Below are 24790 nucleotides of genomic sequence, written 5' to 3' on the forward strand. Positions count from 1 at the left end.
TGTGTGTGTATGTTTTGGGAGTAGCTTTTGGAATGGATTCGGCGCACGATCCCCTGGCTTGAGAACCGGACTCCTGAGAAGACCATGCAGGCCATGCAGAAGAAGCTGGAGGACTTCCGGGATTATCGCCGGAAGCACAAGCCTCCCAAGGTGCAGGAGAAGTGCCAGCTGGAGATCAACTTCAACACCCTGCAGACCAAGCTGAGGATCAGCAACCGGCCGGCCTTCATGCCCTCCGAGGGCAAGATGGTGTCGGTGAGTAGCCCCTTGGCCCCGGGGGCACCCCGCTCTTTTTTTTCATAAAGTCCCTCCTCAGATTTGCCGCTGAGAGGAGGCACTGACTATAATTTTGACCCTGCAGCCACTTCCTTCTGGATATTTTCTCCCTGCCATCATGCAGTTCTTGCCTCTCCCTGCTATTGGTGCCTCACACAGAGCAGGCCTCTCACAGACACCTGGTGATGATGGTCCCTCCCTCTCCTCCCCGCTTCTGGGTGGACCAGCGTCTCCATCACAGACCTCTGTTCCCTCCTGTTACCACCTCCCCGTTTCACCTTCTCCAGGGCTCAGTCCTACATTTATCTCCCTCTCTGCATATCAGTTTCTCCCATTCTTCTGAATCTTTCCCATCCGCATTAGAAAGCAGTCTAGAATCTACCAGACAAAAATGAAAACCTCCTATGATTCCACATCTCCCCACAGCAGCTGTCCTGTTTCTCAGCTCCCTTTGTAGCAGGACATCCAGAAAGCATTCTTTATGGTCCTTATTTTTGGTTCCTTCCTGTTCCTTTACTTCTTTTACTCTTCAACCTGCAGTAAGTAATCTGGCTTCCATCCCCACCTACATGGAGACTGTTCTTTTCAAAGTCAGCAGGATCCATGTTGACAACCCAGTGGTCCCTTCTGTTTTCATGTTTTTCTGTTGCTGTGACCATGGCTTCCTTGAAACTCCTTCCACTCTTGAACTTATCTGAGTTCCTCCTGCCTGACCACCGAGTCCTTCCAGTCACTGCTCACAGCTTTGCTTCCTCCCCTGAAGCTATAGGTGGATGGTTTCTGGGTCAAAGGCTCCTGACTTTCTCCTCTGTCTTGACACCTACAAGTGAACTCATCCAGGCTTGTGGCTTTAATTACCAGCTATAATGGCAACGTCTTGCAAATTTGACATCTCCAGCTCTGATTTCTGCCCCAGTTCCAGAGTCATATGTCCACTTGGATGTCTCAAAACCTAACATCCAGGAGTCCTTCTGCAGTGAGCTCTGTCTGAGTAAATGGCATCACTGACCCCTAAGTTACTAAAGCCCCAAACCAAGTGTCATCTCAGATCCTCCACTTTCTTGCATCTGGTTCCTCAGCACGTTCCCCTGGCTCGGGATCATACCTTGAACCTGAGCCCTTCTCTCGACCTCTGCTGCTGTCGCCTGTGCTAAGCCACCAGTACTTCTCTTTGGACCCTGCAGTAACTTTCTCACTTGCTTTTCTTGTTCTTTTCCCCCTAAAATGCATTTTCTACATAGCAGCTGCTGTCCTCTTTTTTAAAAATTTTTTTCCTGTGGCACGCCAGCTCAGATGCCCTGTGGCATGTGGGATCGCGTAGTTCCCCAACCAGGAGTCAAACCCACATCCCCTGCATTGAGTCTTAACCCCTGGACTACCAGGGAAGTCCCCATCTTTTTAAAACATAAATCAGAGTATGTCTCCTTTCTTCTCAAAACCCTCCAGTGACTTTCTAAAATATCTGGAATAAGATCCAGATCCCTTTTCCGGGATCTGACGTGGTCCGACCCCCACCCCACCCTGCTGACCTCATCTCTGGCTGCTCTGCCCCTCAGCCGTCTATGGACACACCACCTGCTGTGGTCCTTCCCAAGCCCAGGGTGCACCCCTTCCACAGGCCTTTAGCTCATCCCTCCCTTCATCATGAACTTGGCTTTTCCATCCCTGAGGTCTCGACTCAAATGCCAGCTCCTCAGAGGCATCTCCACTCAGTAACCCACCTAAAGGAACTGCTCTCACATGCCCTCATCAGTGTCAACTGACTGTGGGTTGTTTTTCCTTAGCAGCACATCACTGTCGGAAATAGGAGTTTTGCTTGTTTAATTCCTTATTTATTGTCTTTCTCCCCACCCCCCACCACAGTCATGAAAACTACACCGGGGCCCTGGGAACTTTACAGGTGCTGTCCACTCTTATATCAAAGGCTCCCACAGTGCCTGGCTCATGTGTGATGCCCGGGAACCAGTTGACGGCTGGTAGAGCCCAGTCTCTGAGTCATTTTGGGGCTGAGTCATTCTGCGGCTTCAGCTTCTAGTAGCCAGAAAATTAAAGTGTGTAAACCTTTGTCCATCACTCATGAGAAGGGCCATCTTAGTCCAAAAAGTCCAAAAGGTGATAATGAAGATGTTTAGAAGCCAAAACATGGGGATGGTTATTTGGGGTGGCTGGGGAGTACAGAGGGCGAAGGAAGGACAAGAAGGCACCAAGGAAAATGCCACTGACATCACAGAGGGGATCGTAGGGGAGCCCAGGGGGCCAGAACATAACGGATGTGCCGTGCTTGTCCCCAACCATCCCAGGACATTGCGGGCGCCTGGCAGCGGCTGGAGCAGGCGGAGAAGGGCTATGAGGAGTGGCTGCTGAACGAGATCCGGAGGCTGGAGCGCGTGGAGCACCTGGCTGAGAAGTTCCGGCAGAAGGCATCCACGCATGAAACCTGGGCGTACGGTGAGTCCTTGGGGGCACAGTGGGGCTCCTGGAAAATCGGGGTTGAGTTGTGGACAGAGCCATGCATGTGTGCAGTGACCACTGTCCCTGGTGCCTGTGACCCTGTAGGCAGCTGTCTTCGCCCCTTTCTGGTTTGCTGTCCCAGGTCCTAGGGCACTTCAGGAGATGGGTATGGGGAATTTCCTGGCAGTCTAGCTGTTAGGACTCAGTGCTTTCATCGCTGTGGCCCAGGTTCAATCCCAGGTCAGGGAACTGAGATCCAACAAGCTGTACTGTGCAGCCAAAAAAAAAAAAAAAAAGAGATGAAGATGGATGTTTTTACCAAACAGGACTCATAGTACATTCTTCCCACACTTAACTATACAGCTAGGCCTCCTCCTCCTTAAGGCCCAGCCTCCTCCTGACTCACCCTACTTTCCTCTGTCTGATTCCACAATCATCTGTTTATTCCCTAACTGTGGGTCAGACAGCCCTGGCCCAGAAACTAGCTTCTGCAGATAGAAGTTTTATTAAATGCTACAAAAGCAACAAAATTTCCCACTTGGAAAATGTGCTTGCAAGGAAAGAACACAAGGTATGGTTTTCTGTCTTCCTAATGCTCCTGTTTCACTTAGATTCATCTGCTCCTTTCAGGCCTCACAGGCGTACCTGTTTGCATGGCTGTGATGCTGTGGTTGTGCTATCATTTTGACTCTCCGCTCTTTGCTGAGGTAGAAGAACAGAACATCCCCTCGTGACATGATCATCTATTTTGAGAAAGGACAGGGAGGTTTCCCTCATCCTTTGGGTTCCTTTTGCTGTCGTACTGCTTGACTGTCCATGTTGCACAGCGAGACGGTCACACAGACGTGCAGCCGGGCAGGTTGGCGTCCCAGCGCTGACACCTCCCAACTGTGCACCCTGCATGCTTCTTACCTCTCAGGGCCTCAGTGTCCTCTGCAAAGTGGGGTAACAGTCATCCCTCCTTCACAGGGTTCTTGTGAAGATGTGATGAGTTCATATTTATAAGGTATTTCAGTTGGCATTTGGCACATAGTCAGCGCTGTGTTGTCGTCATTCAATATGTGAACATTTGCTTTCCATGTCTAGCTTTGTGGAATTACATTCTTAAAGGTCATCAACCAGGGAATAAAAATGGGTCCAGTTATAACCACAGAAGTTGCTTGACTTAAGAAATATCTGTGGGGAGACAGTTTCGGAGAGAAATTTTTCTGTTGTCATTAGAAAAAAATCACAGGCTGCATTTAATCTCAGTAAAAAATAAAGTTTTCAAACAATCAGAATTGGGCTAATATGGTTGAACCCATGGGCAGACAAATAAGAGTACAAGTGTTTTATCTAATAATCCCAGATAATTTTCATGGGCTAGTAATTACTAGCTTAACTGAGCATCACAAGGAAAGTCAGATACTTCTTTAGGAATAACACAGACTTGTTATTTAGAATGTGCTCAGCATGCTTTCCAGGCTTCCCAGGTGGTGTTAATGGTAACGAACTCGCCTGGCAGTGCAGGAGACTTAAGAGATGGAGCTTCTATCTCTGGGTCGGGAAGATCCCCTGGGAGAGGGCACAGCAACCCCTTCCAGTATTCTTTCCTGGAGAATTCCATGGCCAGAGAAGGCTTCAGGCTACAGTCCCTAGAGTTGCAAAGAGTCGGACATGACTGAAGTGACTTAGCATGCACGCAGTGTCCGTTCCACCCTTCCAGAACACACAGGGGCTCAAGGCCTCCTTAGCAGAGTGACAGCCTGAATTCTAGCTGAGATATTATCTCTGCCTCTTCAGGGCTGTCCTTCTTTCTCCCTTCTCTTACTTCTCTGAAATGACCCAGGACTTTGCAAAGAGGCCAAAGCCCTCACACTCCCTTGCTGCAACCATTGCAGGCAAAGAGCAGATCTTGCTGCAGAAGGATTACGAGTCGTCAACCCTGACGGAAGTGCGGGCTCTGCTGCGGAAGCACGAGGCCTTCGAGAGCGACCTGGCCGCGCACCAGGACCGCGTGGAGCAGATTGCCGCCATCGCCCAGGAGCTCAAGTATGTGCTGCCTGCGGGCGCCGCCGCTGACATTGAGCCCTGGGTCCCAGCAAGCACCCTACAGAGAGTTTCCCCAGGCATTCCCAGTGAGGGGGCTGTGGGGGCCCGCCTTTCCTGTCCTTTCCTAAATGTCGATCCAAGCCAGAGGATGCTATGATGGGATTGGTCCTGTTTTGTTTTTGTTTTTTCCTTTTCTTTTTTCCTAAGCTTTTTATTTTGTATTGGTTTTTTTCCCCCCCTCAACTTTATATTTTGTATTGGGGTATCAGGGCTTCCCTGGTGGCTCAGACAGTAAAGAATCTGCCCGCAATGTAGGAGATCCCTGGGTCAGGAAGATCCCCTGGAGAAGGGAATGGCTACCCACTCCAGTATTCTTGGCCTGAAGAATTCCATGGACAGAGGAGCCTGGAGGGCTACGGGTTCGCAGAGTCGGACACAACTGAGCGACAAGACTTTCACTTTCAGATAGCCAATTAACTATGTTGTGGTAGATTCAGGTGCACAGCAAAGAAACTCAGCCATACATATACATGTATCCATTTTCCCCCAGACTCCCCTCCCATCCAGGCTGCCACATAACATTGAACCAATGTGCTATGTTGTAGATCTTTGTTGGTTATCCATTTTAAATATAGTAGGGTGTACATGTCCATCCCAAACTTTTAACTCTCCCTTTCCCCCATCCTCACCCCACCTGGCCACCATAAGTTCATTCTTTAAATCTGTGAGTCTGTTTCTGTTTTGTAAGTAAGTTCATTTATGTCATTTCTTTTTAGATTCCATCTATAAGGGATGTTATAGGATATTTCTCGTTCTCTGTCTGACTTACTTCACTCAGTATGACAAACTCTAGGTCCATCCATGTTGCTGCAAATGGCATTATTTCATTCTTTTTAATGGCTGAGTAACAGTCCAGGTCCTATTTTTTTTTTTTTTCCTTAAAACTGACACTGACTTTTGTGCTAGTCCTTTGGTTTTGGTAGTGTCCCTGTGTCCATCCATCGGGCAGCACCCCCACGCCCAGCACAGGCAGCTCCACTTCCAAGAGGACGAGAAACGAGCACTTGGGATGGGAGCATGGCTTGCAAAGGGGGCCCCACCCAGGCCTGGGTGCATGAGATGGCCCCATATTGCCCCCCGCCCCCAAAACCAAAGACCAAGACGCCTCCAAAGGAAGAGAGATATTAAGGCCCCACTTTCCTTTGTCATCAAATAAGTGCCGTTTCATTTTCATGCTCTTTATTTTATGGGAGGAGCTAGCATGAGGTTGAGGCCGGGGTAGTTCAAGCCCGGGTGGGTGTTGTAGGTCCCACTGGTCCGGACGCTGCCTCTGGCTGTGGACATCCTTCCAGAGAAGGGCTGCTATGTTGTTCCTAAGCCTTCTTTTTTTTTTTTTTTTTTTTTAAGGTCCTTGCTCCTTTTCATAAATACAGAATTCCATTCCCTACTTCTCTATCCCTCATTATTACCACTGATAGATCTGTACACTTTTTAGAGCCTGTCACATAATGATAACTTTAAACAACCAATAGTAAATGTTTTTTATGATAATGTTACATTTTAAGACTCTCATGTTTCTCCCTTTTGACTGGAGCGAATTCCTTAATTAACAGAGATGGCCTCTTTTAAGAGTATCTTCTTATTCCGCCTTGCCCAAATATATTCTTAAATATTTGTGGCCTTCATATCCAGTTTTTCACTGTATTTATGGCTTTACCATTGTCTTATTTCTTATGCTTATTGAATGTTGGCTATCTGGCTGCTTGTTAACAATTTCAAATAAAAAAAAGGAAGGGAAATACAAGCAATTTAATGTTATATCATAGTTCCCATAAATAATTTGGGATGGTTTCAAATATTGCTCATAAAAATTAAGTAACAATTTTATATTATTATTATTCCTGGTATCCCCAATGTGTATTTCTTTATTCACTCAAGAGAGGAACCACAGAATCTAAACCTGTGTTCATCTTACTATTATTTTCTCCTTTTCCTTTTTACCTTTTCTAAAATAATGAATGTTTATGCAGTCCTCAAAGTACAAAAGAAAAGAAAATACCCTGTGCAGCTATGCACACCCTAAGTCCTTGAAACTCGGTGTGTGTAGAGCTGCTGCTGCTAAGTCGCGTCAGTCGTGTCCGGTTCTGTGTGACCCCATAGACAGCAGCCCACCAGGCTCCTCTGTCCATGGGATTCTCCAGGCAAGAACACTGGAGTGGGTTGCCATTTCCTCCTCCAATGCATGAAAGTGAAAAGTCAAAGTGAAGTCGCTCAGTCATGTCCGACTCCTAGCGACCCCATGGACTGCAGCCCACCAGGCTCCTCCGTCCATGGGATTTTCCAGGCAAGAGTACTGGAGTGGGGTGCCATTGCCTTCTCCAGTGCGTAGAGCTAGTATGTATGAATTAGAAAGAGGGATAAATGTTCACCCTGAGGATAATCACAGAAAGCTGTGATCGATGCCTCCACTGTCGATCACTAGAAGGTTCCTGGGTTTTTAGTTCTGAAATATTTCTACTCTTTAATAGTTGCATTTGAAGAGCCATATCGTTTTCACTTTGTATTCAGGGCTGTGTACATTGCTGACATGTTTTGGTTGGTTTTGATTTTCTGGTTATAATAACTGCCGAATCTCAGTCCATAATAATTGCAGTCCATCTCAGTTAGTGGTATGTGTGTGTGTGTGTGAGTATGTGTGTACAAAGCTGCTCTTAAGAACTGGATTCTTTAGATGATTGGGAGCTTCTTACCCACAGAAAGCACACTCACATCACAACACATGCATCTCCTTTATTCAGAAACAGTGACATTCAATAAAGACAAGTTAATTTTGTTTAAGAGAATAAAAAGCAGGTTAACAAACAGCCATTGCCTTAATTTAGAGTCGAAAGAAGGAATAAGCTTCAGAGCAATGGATTTGGTCCCATAGGAGGGAATTTCCTAAAAGCCTTACTTTGGACCGTTTTGAGGCTTGCTTTCATCCTAACTAAAAGGGAGATTAAATTTTGTCCAGGATTCAAACTTTCTATCCCCAGAGACACTAGGTTTACTTTCTAGTCAATAATTTGCTTGAATGGCAAATTCAGGTTATCTCACCTCACAAGATCCCGTTAGGATGTACAGCAGGGCTGGTGAGGAACAGGGACCGCTGAGGGAGAAGTCATGGCGTCCCTGCCGTCACATGAGTGACATGAGTCAGTCCTCGTCAGAGAGGAAGGGCTTGGTGCTGCTGGACTCAGAGTCCCAGCACCTCTGCCCCCCGCCTTCCCCCTGGGACGTGGTGCTCTGTCCAGCCTGGTGCCCTTTGAGAGGAGCCAAGGACACAATGGGGTGTAGGCTGATCCCCCTCTCCCTCCCTCCCTCATGACTCATTTGATGTTCCCATCACCGTGGCTGCAGCACGGTCCCCGGGACTGTCCTCAGGTCAGATTCTTGGCTTCATTTACAGGTACATCACCACTTAAAAATAATGCACTCCAGGGGCCTGGCCAAGAAAATGAAGGCAGAATAAAGTTAACCTGAGGTGTCAAGAGGACAGCTTTTCTCTCTGTTTAGAAATCTGTTGACCAGCAAGAATTTTCCTAATTCTTCCTGTGATGTCAGAGAATAGCGATCATGTTTGCAGTGCTGACAAAAGCCTGAAACACTCTGCTCGTTCTCCATTACATCTTTTTTTTTTTTTTTAATTACTACCAATTTATTTTGAGCCTGTGTCCACTTTTCTTCATGTCATCTGGGTAAGTTATTCTTCATTTTCCTTTCTAATAGTGAACTGGACTATCACGATGCTGTGAATGTTAATGACCGCTGCCAGAAAATCTGTGACCAGTGGGACCGGCTGGGAACGCTTACTCAGAAGAGGAGAGAGGCCCTGGAGGTGAGTCTCCAGGCCACCTATTGGCATGACACCTTCTAATAGAGGTTCCTTTACTAATTCACTGTTATTCATTTTGTTTTTCTGTGGCATGATGTGTATAAACCAAAGCAGATTGTCTGTGGACTTCCCTGGTACTCCAGTGGCTAAGACTCTATGCTGCCAATACAGGGGTCCCAGGTTCGATCCCTGGTCAGGGAACTAGATCTCACATGTCGCAACTAAAGATCCTGTGTGCCACAACTAAGACAGAGCACAGCCCAATAAAATAAATATAAAAAAAAAAAAGCATGTGTAGTGAATAGAGCTTCTACATGAAAAGAAGGAGAACAAGGAAAATGGAAAGTTGGTAGTTTTGTTGTCATTTATCCATATGGCAATGACATGCCCTTTTGAATTAAAAATACAAAAGTCCAGTAGTAATGAGATAATGGTATAAACTCATTTTTGTGAAATAATAATGGCAGTGAATTTCCCAATGTCCTTATCTAAGAGTAAATTGAGCTGAGACTGAGTCAGGAAATAAGGAAGAATGGAAGTTGAGACATTCAAAGGGAAGATGGCAACACATGTTGAGGTAAGTAAAAATGGATGTGAAACAGAATCAGGATGAATCTGGCCCTATTCAAGTATAAGACTTGGAGAAACAGAAGTAAGTGGCTGGTTTTTAGCTGAACCTAATCATCTGTCAAGATTTCCCCGGTGGCTCAGTGGTAAAGAATCTGCCTGCAGTGCAGGAGATAGAGGAGACACAAGTTTGATTCCTGGGTCAGGGAGATCCTCTGGAGGAGGGCATGGCAACCCATTCCAGTATTCTTGCCAGGAGAATCCCATGGACAGAGGAGCCTGGTGGGCTATGGTTTGTAGTGTTGCAGAGAGTCAGACACAACTGAAGCGATTGAGTATACACACATGTAGTCTTCTCTCACCATGGAAGACTCAGATGACATGAAGAAAGAAGCAGTTAGCAATTTTCTGAGTCTTTTCACCCTGACTCTGATGAAGCTTTTAACATGTATAATATCAGGCTTCCTAGATGCGAACCAGCTGTTAATATATTCACTTAAAGAAAAACGATGAGAGAAAGGAAGGACCAGGCATGTGACAGAGAAAGCTAAACTTTTTTGAACAAGAGGAAAAATGACTCCCAACTATGGAAGAGTTTTAGATTCCAGATGCCTCCCTGCCATAGGAAATGAGCATATTATTGTTCTCTGTGACTTGAAGCCTTGTGCTTTCACATGGCCAGAAAGGCAGAGAGGTTCTCCAAGTTAAATTCTGAATGAGGATTTAAGAACATGAAACTGTAGTTCCTCCTGTCCTCTCTAGGTAGGGACTGTTGGGAAAGGCACAGTGTTGATCATAAAATGAGGACGATACCATGAATTTTCTATGAACCAGCATGGTTAGAGAATCAGGTCCTCTAACTTCTAAAGTGTGCTTTAGCTGAAAGCACCTTACTGCATACTCTATGTGGATTCTCAGTCTTCAAAAGGTAGGATGTGGGGACTTTCCCGGTGGTCTAGTGGTTAAGAATCTGCCTGCCAATGCAGGGGATGTGGGTTTGATCCCAGGTCCCTGGGAAGTTTCCACATGCCACGGAGCAACTAAGCCTGTGCCACAGCTATTAATACTGAGCCTGTGCTCTGGAGCTCATGCTCTGCAATAAGAGAAGCCACTGCACTGAGACGCCTGAGAACCACAAAGAAAAGTAGCCCCCACTCGTCACAACTGGAGAAAGCAAACTCGCAGCAACAAAGACCCAGCACAGCCAAAAATAGGTAGACAAATAAATAAATAAAAATTTAAAAAAATATAAGAGTAACATGGTAGAGTATTTTAAATACTTTCAGAACATTGTGACTCTGGATGTAATTAAATGCACCTCTGATTCAGAAGGCACTTCAGAGGGCTCAACCTAGTCATTTGGACATCAGTTAATCTTTTTGTATACACATGCTGATGATGGGAGGGTTGTGATGGACGAAATGTCAGATAATAGTTTATTGCTCTAGAGTGCATCTGTACATGTTCTGAGAACTTTTTCTGATTTAGTCTATGATAACACTGGCTTCTATTTAATCTTCAGAGAACTGAGAAATTGCTGGAAACCATCGATCAACTTCACCTGGAGTTTGCTAAGAGAGCAGCTCCTTTCAACAACTGGATGGAAGGCGCCATGGAGGATCTACAAGACATGTTCATTGTCCACAGCATTGAAGAGATACAGGTAACTGAACACAGCTCTGTATTCCCACTACTAGAAATGAATCGTAATTTCAAAAGAGTTCTCTCTTTTGTTTTGTCTTATTTTTTAATTAAGAAAAATGTGGCTGGGGACATCCCTGGTAGTCTAGGGGTTAAGACTCTGAGCTTCCACTTCAGGAAGGAGGGGTTTGCTCCCTAGTCAGGAAACTAAGATTCTGCATGCTGTGCAGCGAGGCCAAAAACACACATGCATGTATAGGGCTAGAAAGCCCAATGTACCCTTTGACCTTTAGCTTAAAAATGTGTATACTACTCTGCTACAGTTAAATTAACATCAGCCAAATAAAGGAAAATATGTCTAAAAGGGTATGTTCTTTAAAATAGAATGTGAAATCATATGAGCAGAATAGACATAGTCACAGCAAATTATGAGTTTATTGGCTGGTAAGTTACCTACTTTGCAATGTTTGCATTTACTGTTCATTAAAATCTATGGAACTTCACCAGACCATAAAGCATAAAAAAAACACAAGCCAGCACCTTCTACCTCCCACAGTCAGAAATGGTCTACTTTGGATCTCTTCTGGAGCATCAGAATTACAAATAAGACTTAAAAGTGATTTAGGGAGGTAAGTTCCTCTCAAATAGCCAGGACCCAATTTATTTAGAGACCATTTGATGTATAATGGAATATAAAGAGAAAATACTGTTGGATCATCAAAAATAATCTAGATATAAAAGAAATAGTGAACGTTGGGATTTGAACCCAACCAAGGAACAGGAATTTTTGCCAAGGAGCATTCTAGAAGGGTTTGTACCTGGTTGTAGGGGGAAAGAAATTACTTCCTTGAACATGGCCTTTGTCTTCTGAAAGAAACTGTGACAATGTTTCTTGCATGCACTCTTAAGCAGAGGTTGGCAATCTAAAATCGTTTTTGGAATAAGTGAGACATCACAATATTCCTTGGAAGCCATACTTGATGCATGAAGTAGTCTCTTCATTTAGTGAAAGGTGTGCTGGCAGCTGATTGGTTGCAGCATCTGTACTGAGTATTAGCATCGCCCTAGAAGGTGGTCCCCATGGTATCTACATACAACTGAACATAAGGAGCTGCTGTCTTACCCGCTAGGGTCCAAGGATAGGGTTGTTAAGTGGAGGCTTTATAAAGCCTGAGGGGAATGAGTTGGTTTCTGTGGCCTTTTTCTTTTGCCAGAAAGGGAGGTACTTCCTGGTGGTCTGTAGGTTTAAAGGCAGCAAATAGTGGGTTCCTTTTGAGGGGCTAAGGGTAAATAAACCCTGGTCATTAGGAAAGGCAGCTAATTTAAGTTCTGTGTGTTGCTGGTGAGTAAGACCTAAACAATAGCTGAGCATCATGATTAAATCAATTATGATTTTTAAAAGAAGAAAACAATTATTTTTTAAAGACTTTGGATTAATAGACACCAGTGAGTCATCAGGAGGTCTTTTTTCCCCCCCATTTTGACGAACTTGACTTTTGTGTACCAGATAGCTTCTCTGAGACATTCAGAATTTGTCATCCACTGGAGAGTCCTGCAGTTGTAAAGTTATTTATATGCCTGTAAAATTCACTCTGAAGTAAGTCAGGTTTTCTCCTTGTCTCTGGCTTAGAGCTTGATCACTGCCCATGAGCAGTTCAAGGCCACACTGCCCGAGGCCGACGGCGAGCGGCAGTCCATCCTGGCCATCCAGAACGAGGTGGAGAAGGTGATCCAGAGCTACAGCATCAGGATCAGCTCGAGCAACCCCTACAGCACCGTCACCGTGGATGAGATCCGGTCCAAGTGGGACAAGGTGGGTAACTGAGGGTCCAGGGGTGGGCAAGGAGGGTGTGGGGTGAGGCAGGTATTCTCAAGCTGAGGTGGAGAGAAGAGGTGAACCCCTGGGGAAGTTAGAGTGACTCCCTGGTGATCAGAGTTGCTCTTCACCCAAAATTTCACAGCTGTGTTAAAAGAGAAACTGAGGCATAGTAGCAAATTTAAGTTTTTTTTGAGCAAAAGTCAGTTCGAACTGGGCTGCATCCAATCTAGCAGACAGAAGGGAGCTCCAAGGAGCTGTACAAAATGAAAGACTTTTATAGGCAGAAAAGAGTAGGAACAAGGAAGTTACATGGCCAAAAAAAGAATGTTGGTTATTGCAAAGTTACTTCCCTTTAGGAGTCTACCTGGCAGATGGTCTCACTAGTGCTAATCAGGTGATTCTTGATTGACTGGTTTTTAAGATTCCATTTCTGGGAGAGCAGAAATTATATTTAAGTCTAGGTCTGGTGGAGTGGGATTTAGCATAAGCGACTCTATTTTGGGCCTGTTGTCTTGTTTTTCACAGATGAAATATGTTACACTCTTCAATACCTAAATACATTTAGCAGTTTCTATGATCTGCAAGAAAGTAGAAATGATTGTCCTTAAGGAAAATCTTATCAGTGTTAGCAAACTCAGTACAGGTTATGATACTGAAACTATTTTTAAAACCCCAGCTGAAAATTTGGTGGAATCCATTTTTGCTGGTACTTCATCAGAGATTTTTAAGAATATGGGATAGACATGTCCCGTGTGTGTGTGAATTTAAAATGTGGGGAAATTACTTAGGAAACTGTATATGGGGAACCAAAGGACTCCCTGCTAATTTACTGCCACTTATATTTTGGGAAACTGTACAGATTTAATTATAGTGGGATCATTTGAACCCTTTTGTCTCATTCTTAAGAAAGATTTATTTTCATGGTTTAAAGTGTAGCACGCTTATCTTAGTAGGCTGCTAAGTCTTCAGTGAAGAAGTCCAGCAGGTGGATTTGAGGTGGCTTGCTATAAAAACACGTAACAACTGTAAGTTACAAACCATGCCAAAGAGGGGGGAAAGAAACAGGTATGGGAAAGAGAGTGTTAAACTGAGAGACAGTTACTGCTACTGCTAAGTCACTTCAGTCGTGTCCGACTCTGTGCGACCCCATAGACGGCAGCCCACCAGGCTCCCCCATCCCTGGGATTCTCCAGGCAAGAACACTGGCGTGGGTTGCCATTTCCTTCTCCAATGCATGAAAGTGAAAGTGAAGTCGCTCAGTCATGTCCGACTCTTAGCGACCCCATGGACTGCAGCCTACCAGGCTCCTCCATCCATGGGATTTTCCAGGCAAGAGTACTGGAGTGGGGTGCCATTGCCTTCTCCGGAGAGACAGTTAAGTTCTCGTTAAACTGAGAGACAGTTAGTTCTTGTTTCTGACCTTAAAATTAGCTCTGGTCTTCTGACAGTCAGAGTTAAAAGGAAACTGTGTTGAGCTGAGTAGTTTCCTTGGGCAGAAAAAGGGAAATATGTCATTTCTTTTCTTAAAATTTATTTATTTTTTAATTGAAGGATAATTGCTTTACAGAATTTTGTTGTTTTCTGCCAGATATCAACATGAATCAGCCACGGGTATACATATGTCCCCTCCCTCTTGAGCCTTCCTCCCCTAAAGTGAGACAAACTTTTCTCCTGTCACTTAAGTTATAAAGCAAAATTTTCCAGAGGGAGTTTTGTAAAAGGGACATTGAATAGTAATGTCTTTTTGCCAATACACACAGAAAAAGGCTTCTGAAGTAGCTCTTTTGTCTGTGGATTCAAAGAGAACTCAGGCAGAGCATAAAATATAAATCACAGGATACAAATGGAATGGAAAAAAATGTGGGCCAGGTGGGATCCTTTCCGGTGGGCCAACACTACACAGGGTTGAGCTCATGAACCTGTCAGGGGTTCCCAACTTTTTTGTGTCTTAGACCCCTTTGGTAGTCCAGGGAGGCCTGTGGATCCTTTCTGATAAAAATATGTATAAATTCATAAGTAATATTAAAGATCACAAAGCAAATAAATTACATTGAAAAATAGTTATTAAAATATATGTGTGTATAACTGAATCACTTTGCTATACAACTGAAATTAGCACAACATTATAAATCAAGTATATATCAATAAAAAATTTTAAAAAAGACCAAAAAAATGTATTTTTAAAGTTGGAATATACTACCGTATTTTAAATCAAGGTCTAATAGCAGACCTAGTAAATGTGAGTGGTGATGAGTGTCCATCATATTTTGAGAGGCAGGCAGTAACTAATGTATGTAAGAATGTGATTTGTGTTGTGATAAAGTCACAGTGGACTTGGTGTCCATATTCATAATCGAAGGAAATGCTCATTTTCTGCTGGAGCTTGGGAAAATAAGGATGTCAGTTTTGGTTCATTCAAGTTCACAAATCCTCTGCACTCTGCACCCAGCCCTGCAACCTGCACCGCAACCCACACCCCTACACCCCGGATTAGTGCTGCAGGCCGGGAACCCCAAGTTGGACAAATGGTCAGCATCCCTCGTGCAGACTTAGCCTTTCAGCAGGCACTGGTGGCACTGGGTGGCAATCAAGGCTAGACTGAGCTCCCCCTTAGTCCCTAAAGTAGGGAGCACAGTCCCCTTCCTCCCCCTCCCGCTCCTTCCCCTCCCCTCCCCTCCCACTCTGCTCCCACTCCTGCCCTCCACCCACCACCACCTATCTTGGTCACTCCTCCTGGACCACCACTGGCCTCTAACCCCTGTTGTCCTTGAATCCTGGCAGGTGAAGCAGCTCGTGCCCATCCGGGACCAGTCACTGCAGGAGGAGCTGGCCCGCCAGCATGCCAACGAGCGTCTGCGGCGCCAGTTCGCCGCACAGGCCAACGCCATCGGGCCCTGGATCCAGAACAAGATGGAGGTGGGTTGGTGCTTCAGAGAAAGCATGTCACGGCCTCCAAATCGGTCCCCAAGCTGACACAACCACTGCTGTCCACTCAGTGCCGTGAGAGCCCTGTGCAAGTCACCTGGGTCTTACCCTGGGTGGCTCCTGGGCTGTTGCAGCCTGTGCATCAGTTTAGGGGGGTTGGGGTGAGGGCAGGATGCTGGGGGAGTGTGCACACGCACCGAAGGCTGGCGAGGCTGTTCTCGCTGTCATCCATTCATCTTTTCATTAAAAATGGTGATGGGTCTCCTCGGTTTTCAGCCTCTGCAGGACCTAGATTCTAAACCCTCCATCCCTAAGGAGGATGCATGAAGAGTCACAAATACTTGGCATTTTCAGAACCTTTAAGGAAAAGTAATCTTTGAATGGCACTGATTTCTGGGTTCATTTTATTACCAAGAACAGTCAAGAGACATTTATTGACCTACTGTGTTTTTTTTTTTCTCTGAGTCCCCCCTCATGGTGATTAACTGTTAGCTTCTTTTTTAAAGAGGAGAACATCTAAAAATCTAGGGAATTCTTTTGACCGCTGATGAAGCATCCAGTGGTCTGAAATCTCTCTGGCAGCCACATTCCTGCAGACCATCCCCCGGTCTCCTCGAAAAGAGGCAGCTTCAGGCATCCATCTTCATTGGAAGAGGCTGAAAGGCCTCCTTTCTTCATGGATATTGGTTGATTTTTTTTCTTTTCCTATTCTCTAGATAGGTTAGAACTAGGGCTTCCTTCATGCTGTGGTACTGCCCTATTTCTTACTTCATCTGAAAAATAAGGGACTTTGGCTGCCACCTAAAATGCTGGTGTAGCTGGCTGGCATCAGAAGCAGAACCAGGAAGGATGCCGCCCACAGAGTCATTCGAGAGGCTGGCTCACCTTGTCCTCCTCCCCTGCTCTTGCCTCCACCAGGAGATTGCCCGGAGCTCCATCCAGATCACGGGAGCCCTGGAGGACCAGATGAACCAACTGAAGCAGTACGAGCACAACATCATTAACTACAAGAACAACATCGACAAGCTGGAAGGCGACCATCAGCTCATCCAGGAGGCCCTGGTCTTTGACAACAAGCACACGAATTATACTATGGAGGTACAGCTGCCACACAGGCCCGCAGTGGCCTGGTGTCTGCCTGTGACCATTTCACCTGGTCAGGGTGTTTTCCGCCCACATTTGTCTCTCTCTGTTCCTGTTTCGTTCTACAAGTATGAACGTGAGGGATCAATAAGCCTTTACTGTCACTGCATGTGAAACAGTTTTGTGAAGTAGATCAAGCACTGTGTGGGGGTGATCAGTCAGTCAGTCGTGTCCAGCTCTTTGCAATCCCATGGACCATAGCCTGCCATGCTCCTCTGTCCATGGGATTTCCAAGTCAAGAATACTGGAGTGGGTTGCCATTTCCTTTTCCAAGGGATCTTCCTGACCCAGAGACTGAACCCATGTCTCTTGCATCTCCTACATGGGCAGGCGGATTCTTTACCACTAGCGCCACCTGAGCAGCTCAGATCAAGTGCTATATAGTTGTTATTTATCAACATCATCCTTTGTCATCATTGTTATCACAACAGTGAATTCACTGCACTGCTTTGGAGAGACTCCCAGGAATGGGACTGTTCCATTTCTACCAGTTTGGCCTAGTTTGATCCTTCTGGGAGCCAGTGGGTGTAATCCAGGGCTCATCCTGCTACCTGGTGAATAGAAAGGTATTCCTAGTGACAGAAGACTGTACACTGTACATTGTATTCTACAAGGAGCTAGTTGTCACTGTTAGAACCCTGCTCCTCACTTCTGAGTGTTTCCCACTACAGAATCTTGAAAGAAAGTGCAAAAGTAGAATTAAAAAAAAAATGTATCGAGAAGTCCTACTTGTCTCCCTTTGGGTTGACTCTCCTGTTATGAAAGTGAGCAGGCGAGATTGACCTGCCGGGAGAACCTGGAGCTGATCATTTGCTGTTTTTCCCTTGGTAGCACATTCGTGTGGGCTGGGAGCTGCTGCTGACGACTATCGCCAGAACCATCAATGAAGTGGAGACCCAGATCCTGACGAGAGATGCGAAGGGCATCACCCAGGAGCAGATGAATGAGTTCAGAGCCTCCTTCAACCACTTCGACAGGGTACTTCACTCCTACTTATTTGAAAGGCAATGCTGGGGACATCAAAAGACATATTTGAAATAGCACTCATGCTGTTATTTTTAAGTCACCATGTCTTTAAAATTTATTGGGAAACAGGATGATTAAGGCCAGAGGAAAAGAGCCACTGAAATGAAGTGTGCTAAGTTCTGATGTTGCTCAAAGTGACATCAGACAAAGTCTAGGTTTGTGGGCCCTTTTATACAGATCACTTAACAAATGCCTTTGTAGTTGGGAGCAAAGCAAGATTTATTCTAAATGAAAGTATATCCTTAACAGAATATAGTTGAAGGATTTAGGTCATTTTCTAAGCACTTAAATACAAAGCTCTAATGTACTTTTCCTAATTAACTACTTAGGTGAAGCACCTGATGAAAATTAGCCTACTCTTTTGCCATAAAACTTAATTTTGTTTTTTAATGAACAAAATCAGCTCATGAAATGTTATAAGGAAAACGTATCAACAAAATGATGACCATATGAAAAGTTTAGTGCTACTCTTAAAATATTATCTAATATTTTGATTTAAATATAATTGGGTAAAACCAGTTCTACCCAATTATTAAGGCCACATTCCATTTGTTAAAAGATCCCTAACAAAGTATATTTCATTCTTTTGCTCAGAACCCTGTATATGATTTACAAATATTAGTTCAATGGTTCTTAAAATGCCTGTGGACTAGAGCAGCCATATTCAGGCCTGTTAATGAGTTCAGAAAGTAGACTTGTGATCAGAGAGCTGAGGCATAAATAAAGTTTAATATACAGAGATGGATACTAAAGTTATTTTGGCTTCAGCACAGCTATACTGTTGATGCTATAATACTGATCTGACTTCCTTCAGGTTGGTTCATTTTCCTTCCATGGAGGGCAATAATTGACCATTGTTCCTACACATATCACCTGGGCTTTTAGGAGGCCAGCTCTGCTTGTTTGAGCCACTTCAGAGAGGGAGAATCCACATCTATTTGAATCCAGGGTAATGAGACTGTCTTTTGCAACAAAGGTGCAAAGGAGAACAATGCAGAACCTGCCAAGTTAAAAGTTTAAGTAAAGCAACTATAGTCCAATAAAAATTAATTAAAACACAAAACACCCAGCTTCCCAGTCTCGGTGAACAATTTACATTCATCCAACAAGAACTCCTTTCAAACATGTGTATGCCTGTGGCGGATTCATGTTGATATATGGCAAAACCAATACAATATTGTAAAGTTAAAAAAAATAAAATAAAACTAAGAAGGAGTGAAAATTAAAAAAAAAAAAAAAGAACTCCTTTCATACTAGCTTTCCCTTCCCGCCGCCCAGTAAAAGAATTAATAGAAGTTTAAGTTAAGGCTTCTACGTCTTGGAGGGACTTGGGCCTGGGAGTGGCTGCAGGGTAACTGCAGCATGAGTCCTAGCCCTGCTGTCATCTCTGGGCGCTTTTACAAGCGAGGTCTGCCTGGGGCCTCAAGAGTGTGAGGCTTTCCCAGAACACTTACATTGTGTTCAGTCATCAGTGGGTGGCAGTGTGCAGCTTCTGACATGGTCATTTTCAGTGGCACTGGGTATTGCTCCTGCTTTCTTGAAGGTGTGGTCTCCATTTCTGACTGCTGTTTACCTTCCTTCCCTACTTTTTCCTTTTGAAGAAATTATTTTGTAATGTAATGTCCCTGTGTTGGGCCTGTCCTTTCTGTAAATCAGACCTTTAAAAATTCTTTGGCAGATGTCAAAGTGTCCCTTCTCTTGCTGGATTTTGTTCCCTGGTCAAGTCGAGTTGTTTATTTTGCCTCTAACACTCAACTTCTTTCTTCTTTCTTTTTGTTGAAAGAGGAAGAATGGTCTAATGGATCATGAGGATTTCAGAGCCTGCCTGATCTCCATGGGTTATGACTTGGTAAGACAGAAGTTGAAATTTTACTACTATGATATTCTACTGAGCTTATTTAGGTTTGTATTTTATAAGACATCTGCCTTAAACTGTGGCAGCCCACTTGGGATTGTTTCATTTACCAAGGTTACTAGGTAACATTGAAGGTTTGCCTGGTACCATATGAAAATGACTTCCCGGAGTCAGAACATATATTTTCATTCAGTCATTGGTCAGCTGGTTTTTCCCTTGTGAAGGAAGATAACATAAAACTTTCCTGATGGTTTTTAAACAGCATTATTTGAGAGATAATTTACATACCATACAATTTGCCCATTGAAAGTAGACACTTCAGTGGCTTTTCCTCCTGATTTTTAAAGTGTTTTTTCCTCTAGTATTTTAGAAGGTAAAAAGTTTTTAGTGGGCTTCCCTGGTAGCTCTGTGGTAAAGAATCGACCTGCCAATGCCAGAGACACAGGGTTGATCCTTGATCTCAGAAGATCCCATGTGCCTTGGAGCAACTAACCTCATGCACCGCAACTATTGAGCCTGTGTTCTAGAGCCTGGGAATTACTACTGCTGAGCCCACGTACCACAGCCACTGAAGCCTGTGAGTCCTAGAGGCTGTGCTCCATAACAAGGGAAGCCACCACAATGAGAAGCCTTTGTGCAACGAGAGAGTAGCCCCCACTCTGCAACTAGAGAAAAGCCCACACAGCAATGAAGACCTAGCACAGCCAAAAAATTAATAAATTAATTATTTAAAAAAAAATTTAAAATCAGCCAAGAAATCTTACATTTCCCTGTGGGTTGTGAGTACCTGTATTACCCTCACTTCTGTGTTACCTGTTAACACATTGCTGACCAAAGACATATTAATATGTCTTTTGTTACCTGAACATTATTGACTGGAGATGTGAGAGTGATATAATTTACATCATCATGCGAAGCTGTTAGAACTTAAAATTGATCAAGGGTTCATTATGCAAAACTTAACGATTGTTGTTATCATTCACATTTTGCCCCATTAGCTTCTTGTCCCAACTTGTGTATATTATAAACACAAGCTTATTACCATAAAATTTTCAAAAATGATGCATAGCGAAATTTTGAGTGAAGAATTTTTCAATGAATTTTATGCAAATTCTTTCTCTGATTGTCCGAGTGACATGTATACTTTAGTGTCTCGTAATATGATAGTTCTTCCAAATATAGTTCTGATTCAGACGATGTGAAAATTAGACCAATGAAAAGACAAAATATCTTAGTGACTGATTCTGATATGGAAAGTGAAAATGAAACTCATTGTGGTGGAAGAGACTTTATATAGGTGTCAGGTGTAATTATTGAATGTACTAACCCACAAAGTGTTAGTGAAGTAACGTATTAATTTTTGGCCAGTCAAAGCAAAAATCACTGTCCCACAGGCTTTAGTTTCTGCGAAAATCCCCTAGTCAATAATGACTTAATATGTAATGTTAAACATGAATTATTTTGATGCATCTCCCCTTTCAAATAACCACTGTGAGAGCCCGCCTCTAACCTGCCTTCTCTTTGGCAGTATTATTCTTCTCAATTATAGCCTGAGAAAAGGCCTAAGTCTCTGAATTCTTCTTCCATAATTATGTTAAGTCCCAAGGCAACAGGGCTTCCCTGGTGGCTCAGCAGGAAAGAATCTGCCTGCCAGTGGAGAAGATGGGAAACGTGGGTTTGATCCCTTGGTCAGGAAGATCTCCTGGATAAGAATATGGCAACCCGCTCCAATATTCTTGCCTGGAGAATCCTATAGACAGAGGAGCCTGGTGGGCTACAGTCCATGGGGTGACAAAGAGAGTCAGACGTGACTTAGCAACTAAACAACAACAACCCAAGGCGACATGGATCAGAGAGAGAAAGGAATTCTGACATCAGGAGCTTCCGGGTTGATGCTGTAGCTACGTTTCAAAATCTGTTAATGGCAGTAAACTTAAGTCGCCCATAAGGGGAATCTGTTCCAAACATGGAAGGGAAGTGCAGGGAATATTTAAGTTTTCAAGCAAAAAGGAACTTGCATGCCAACAGGTAAAAGCGGGAAAGCAGCACAGTTAGGAGTTGTGGACTGTTGAAATCAATGCTTCCTTGCAACCTTGCCTCAGGGTGAAGCTGAGTTTGCCCGCATCATGACCCTGGTGGATCCCAACGGGCAGGGCACCGTCACCTTCCAGTCTTTCATCGACTTCATGACCAGAGAGACGGCTGATACCGACACTGCCGAGCAGGTCATCGCGTCCTTCCGGATCCTGGCTTCTGACAAGGTCTGCATCGACACATTTTCTTCTGCCTTTCTGACAGTCTGCTGCTTTATTCCAATAAGAATGGAAGCAGTGTTGCAAATAAAAATGATTTTGATACTACTGCATTTTATACCACATCTGCACTAAATTCAGAAAGCACTTAAACACAACAGTGGTGTACTCAAAAGAGGTTAAACACAGACATTCTGTCTTGGCATTTGTGCTTGGTCCTTATGGGGAGTTTCATAGAAGGAACCAGCAGTATGAATTTTGCAGTTTTTTTGTGTGTGTTTTTCTGGTTCAACCCTACTTTACATTCTGGATTGGTAGATAAGATTTCTGAAAGATGAAACAGTGCAATTCAGATGTTAGAAAACTGAGAACCTTCTCCCAAGGATCAATGACACTGACTGTGCCCAGCCCTTGGAGCAGAGTTAAATAGAGCCGTCCACTCTTTGTAAAAATTGGCAAGTTTTTCATTACATGTAACCTAGAAATTAAGTAGGAGTTTAATTGCAAGTTTAGAATTTGCAAATCTCCCAAAACAATATTAAAAACTTTTCAATATGTATAAGTTCAGTTTGGGATATGATCCCTTTGTCTTGTGTTCTAGCTGAAAGGGAAGGGAAGTTAGGATTCTAAAATACATCAGCTTGGCCATGTTTATTAACTTAAAAAAAAATTTTATCTGACAACATAAACTATCTTTAAAATAATTATGTTTGTTTTAAAATGAATCCTTTATCATGTGGATAGGGGTTGAGGGGAAAAGGTCCAACTGATTTAGGAGATAATAAACCAAGGCTTATCTAATACACCCAAAGCCCTACTCTATATTACAATATATTTGCTCTTTATTTATCTTGACCTATCAGTCTGTTTTATGAGAATTATCCTATTTTCTCTTGGACATTTGACATTAAAAACAAAAGACTCCATTGTTCAATGTCAGTTTAGTTTTGCTTTAGAAGGAGTTTTTCACCAGCGGCAACATGCCTCTAGTTTTTTAATAAATTGTGTAGGAAAGCAAGCACATACCACATGTATTTTTTAAAGACCACATTGATCATTTTAAATTAAATATTCCTATGTTTTCATTAGTGTATGGTGTAAACCAACCTCCCCTTTATCTTTCTGTATGAAATTTACATCATAGTATTTTTCACTAACTTTATGGCTCAGTTTGAGGAGTGTTGATGGTACTGCTCCTTTTGCCTCTATGAAGCATTTTAAATTTCCCACTGGCCAGAAGACAAATTACAAGTAAAACTCAGCCTTTGGTTGGCTGTCTGGTACTGTGCCCGTTAGACTCCCTACCTTTAGTCTTTTATTTTTTTATCTTTATCTTATTTTGGAATATAGTTGATTAACAATGTTGTGTTAATTTCAGGTGTATAGCAGAGTGATTCAGTTAATCCTTTTTTTAACAATTAAACAAATGCAAGAAGTATGTCAGTATTTAAACCATTTAAGTTCCAGTGTGTCTTGCCATTGATTTTTAAAACATGTATATACTGTTTTTCAGCCATACATCTTGGCGGAGGAGCTGCGTCGGGAGCTGCCCCCAGACCAGGCCCAGTACTGCATCAAGAGGATGCCTGCCTACTCAGGCCCAGGCAGCGTGCCCGGAGCCCTGGATTACACTGCATTCTCCTCCGCACTCTATGGGGAGAGCGATCTGTGAGGCTGGGGTTTTGTAGCCGCTGATTAGAACGCAATAAAAGCTGAAGTCACAGTTTGTTTCTTGGAAACTTTGACAAGCTTTATTACGTTATAGAGGGAGAACACTTTTTTCGCAACTCAGTTATTGCCAGCAATGTAAGATGACTGAAGTTTTTCTAGTAGATGACATAGCGTACTTTATAAGTAGGTTTCTTTACTTCTGAGCTTTTAGCAAAATGCAATGAAATATCAAGGGTTCTGCTGGGTTCTTTGATGAAACAAAGCCAATCCTTGAGTAGTGTGAAATTAGGAAGACCTAAGGATAGAAGGAACATACAAAATGGGAAAATTCTGAAATACCCAAGATTCAAGACCAGAAAAATAATAGTAAATGTTTGACATTAAAAAAAAATTCTTCATATATATAATATGTTTATATGGTTATCTCTTGGGGAATATATTTGGGATACTGGTGTTTTACTTTCTGGCTTATCCAAAGATTAACTATATTTAAGATAAATGGTAACTATCATCTCGTTAGCTGAATTGAATATTATGAACTTCCAGAGAATAGAAACAGACACCCCCAAAGACGCTGAGCACTTAAAACATTTTAGGTAGAAATCATAGTCCGCTCTTCTTTATTTAGGACTACATGGTCCAGTTAGTGGATTGCAATGCCTTACTCATACTGCAAAGCAGGAACCTCACCATGGAAATGTTTCATTGCCAGGGAGGAAGATGGACTCACTAGGTAAAATGTGTTTGGGGGGGATTATTTATTGATTCCAGGTTTCTGTGCTTTTTTTAGAGCATTTTAGTGTGTTAGATTCTCAGGAGATGACCATATATAAGTGCTCTATTTTAAAACAAACAGGTGTCAATACCAATAGTTATGATGGGGGACAAGTCAAAAGCTGCTATTTTTATAGCTCTCCAGGCAGAATTTCTCCTTTTTTGCCTTTTAGTTTTACTATCTGATAAAGAGAAGGTGTTAGAGGGAAGAGTTGGTAGGAAAGGACTTATTCTCACCTACAGTAGAGGTAAGTTCTTTAACTGCAGAACCTTTACATACTTCAGGTGGATTCATTTTGTGTAGCAGGAATTCTTGATGTTTCTGCCAGCTCTCGGTGAGTGTCCCCACTGTGATTGGATGGGGCATTGCCACACCTCCTTCCATGTCTATGTGGAAGCCCCTTGCAGAGGATACCGATGGCTCCTGCCACCCATATCTGTCAGCTTTCATTCATGTTTCTGCTCGTGCTGCTGTATGCTGTACC

General features: G+C 43.5%; 1 protein-coding gene across 1 annotated transcript in view; it reads left to right on the plus strand.

Moving 5' to 3' along the window:
- The window catches only part of ACTN2 (actinin alpha 2), a 75982-nt gene extending 52044 nt beyond the window's left edge, over positions 1-23938 (plus strand). The window contains exons 10-21 of the mRNA XM_055588952.1: positions 25-255; positions 2577-2724; positions 4608-4758; positions 8527-8635; positions 10722-10862; positions 12471-12653; positions 15441-15575; positions 16503-16682; positions 17559-17705; positions 19537-19602; positions 21711-21869; positions 23374-23938. Coding sequence (XP_055444927.1) covers positions 25-255; positions 2577-2724; positions 4608-4758; positions 8527-8635; positions 10722-10862; positions 12471-12653; positions 15441-15575; positions 16503-16682; positions 17559-17705; positions 19537-19602; positions 21711-21869; positions 23374-23532 — 1809 coding nt within the window. The 3' untranslated portion in view covers positions 23533-23938. The remainder of the gene's footprint in view (positions 1-24; positions 256-2576; positions 2725-4607; positions 4759-8526; positions 8636-10721; positions 10863-12470; positions 12654-15440; positions 15576-16502; positions 16683-17558; positions 17706-19536; positions 19603-21710; positions 21870-23373) is intronic.
- Positions 23939-24790: the final 852 nt, after the last annotated feature.

The sequence above is a fragment of the Bubalus kerabau genome, chromosome 1 (genome assembly GCF_029407905.1).
Source record: "Bubalus kerabau isolate K-KA32 ecotype Philippines breed swamp buffalo chromosome 1, PCC_UOA_SB_1v2, whole genome shotgun sequence".
NCBI classification, from domain to species: Eukaryota; Metazoa; Chordata; class Mammalia; order Artiodactyla; family Bovidae; genus Bubalus; species Bubalus kerabau.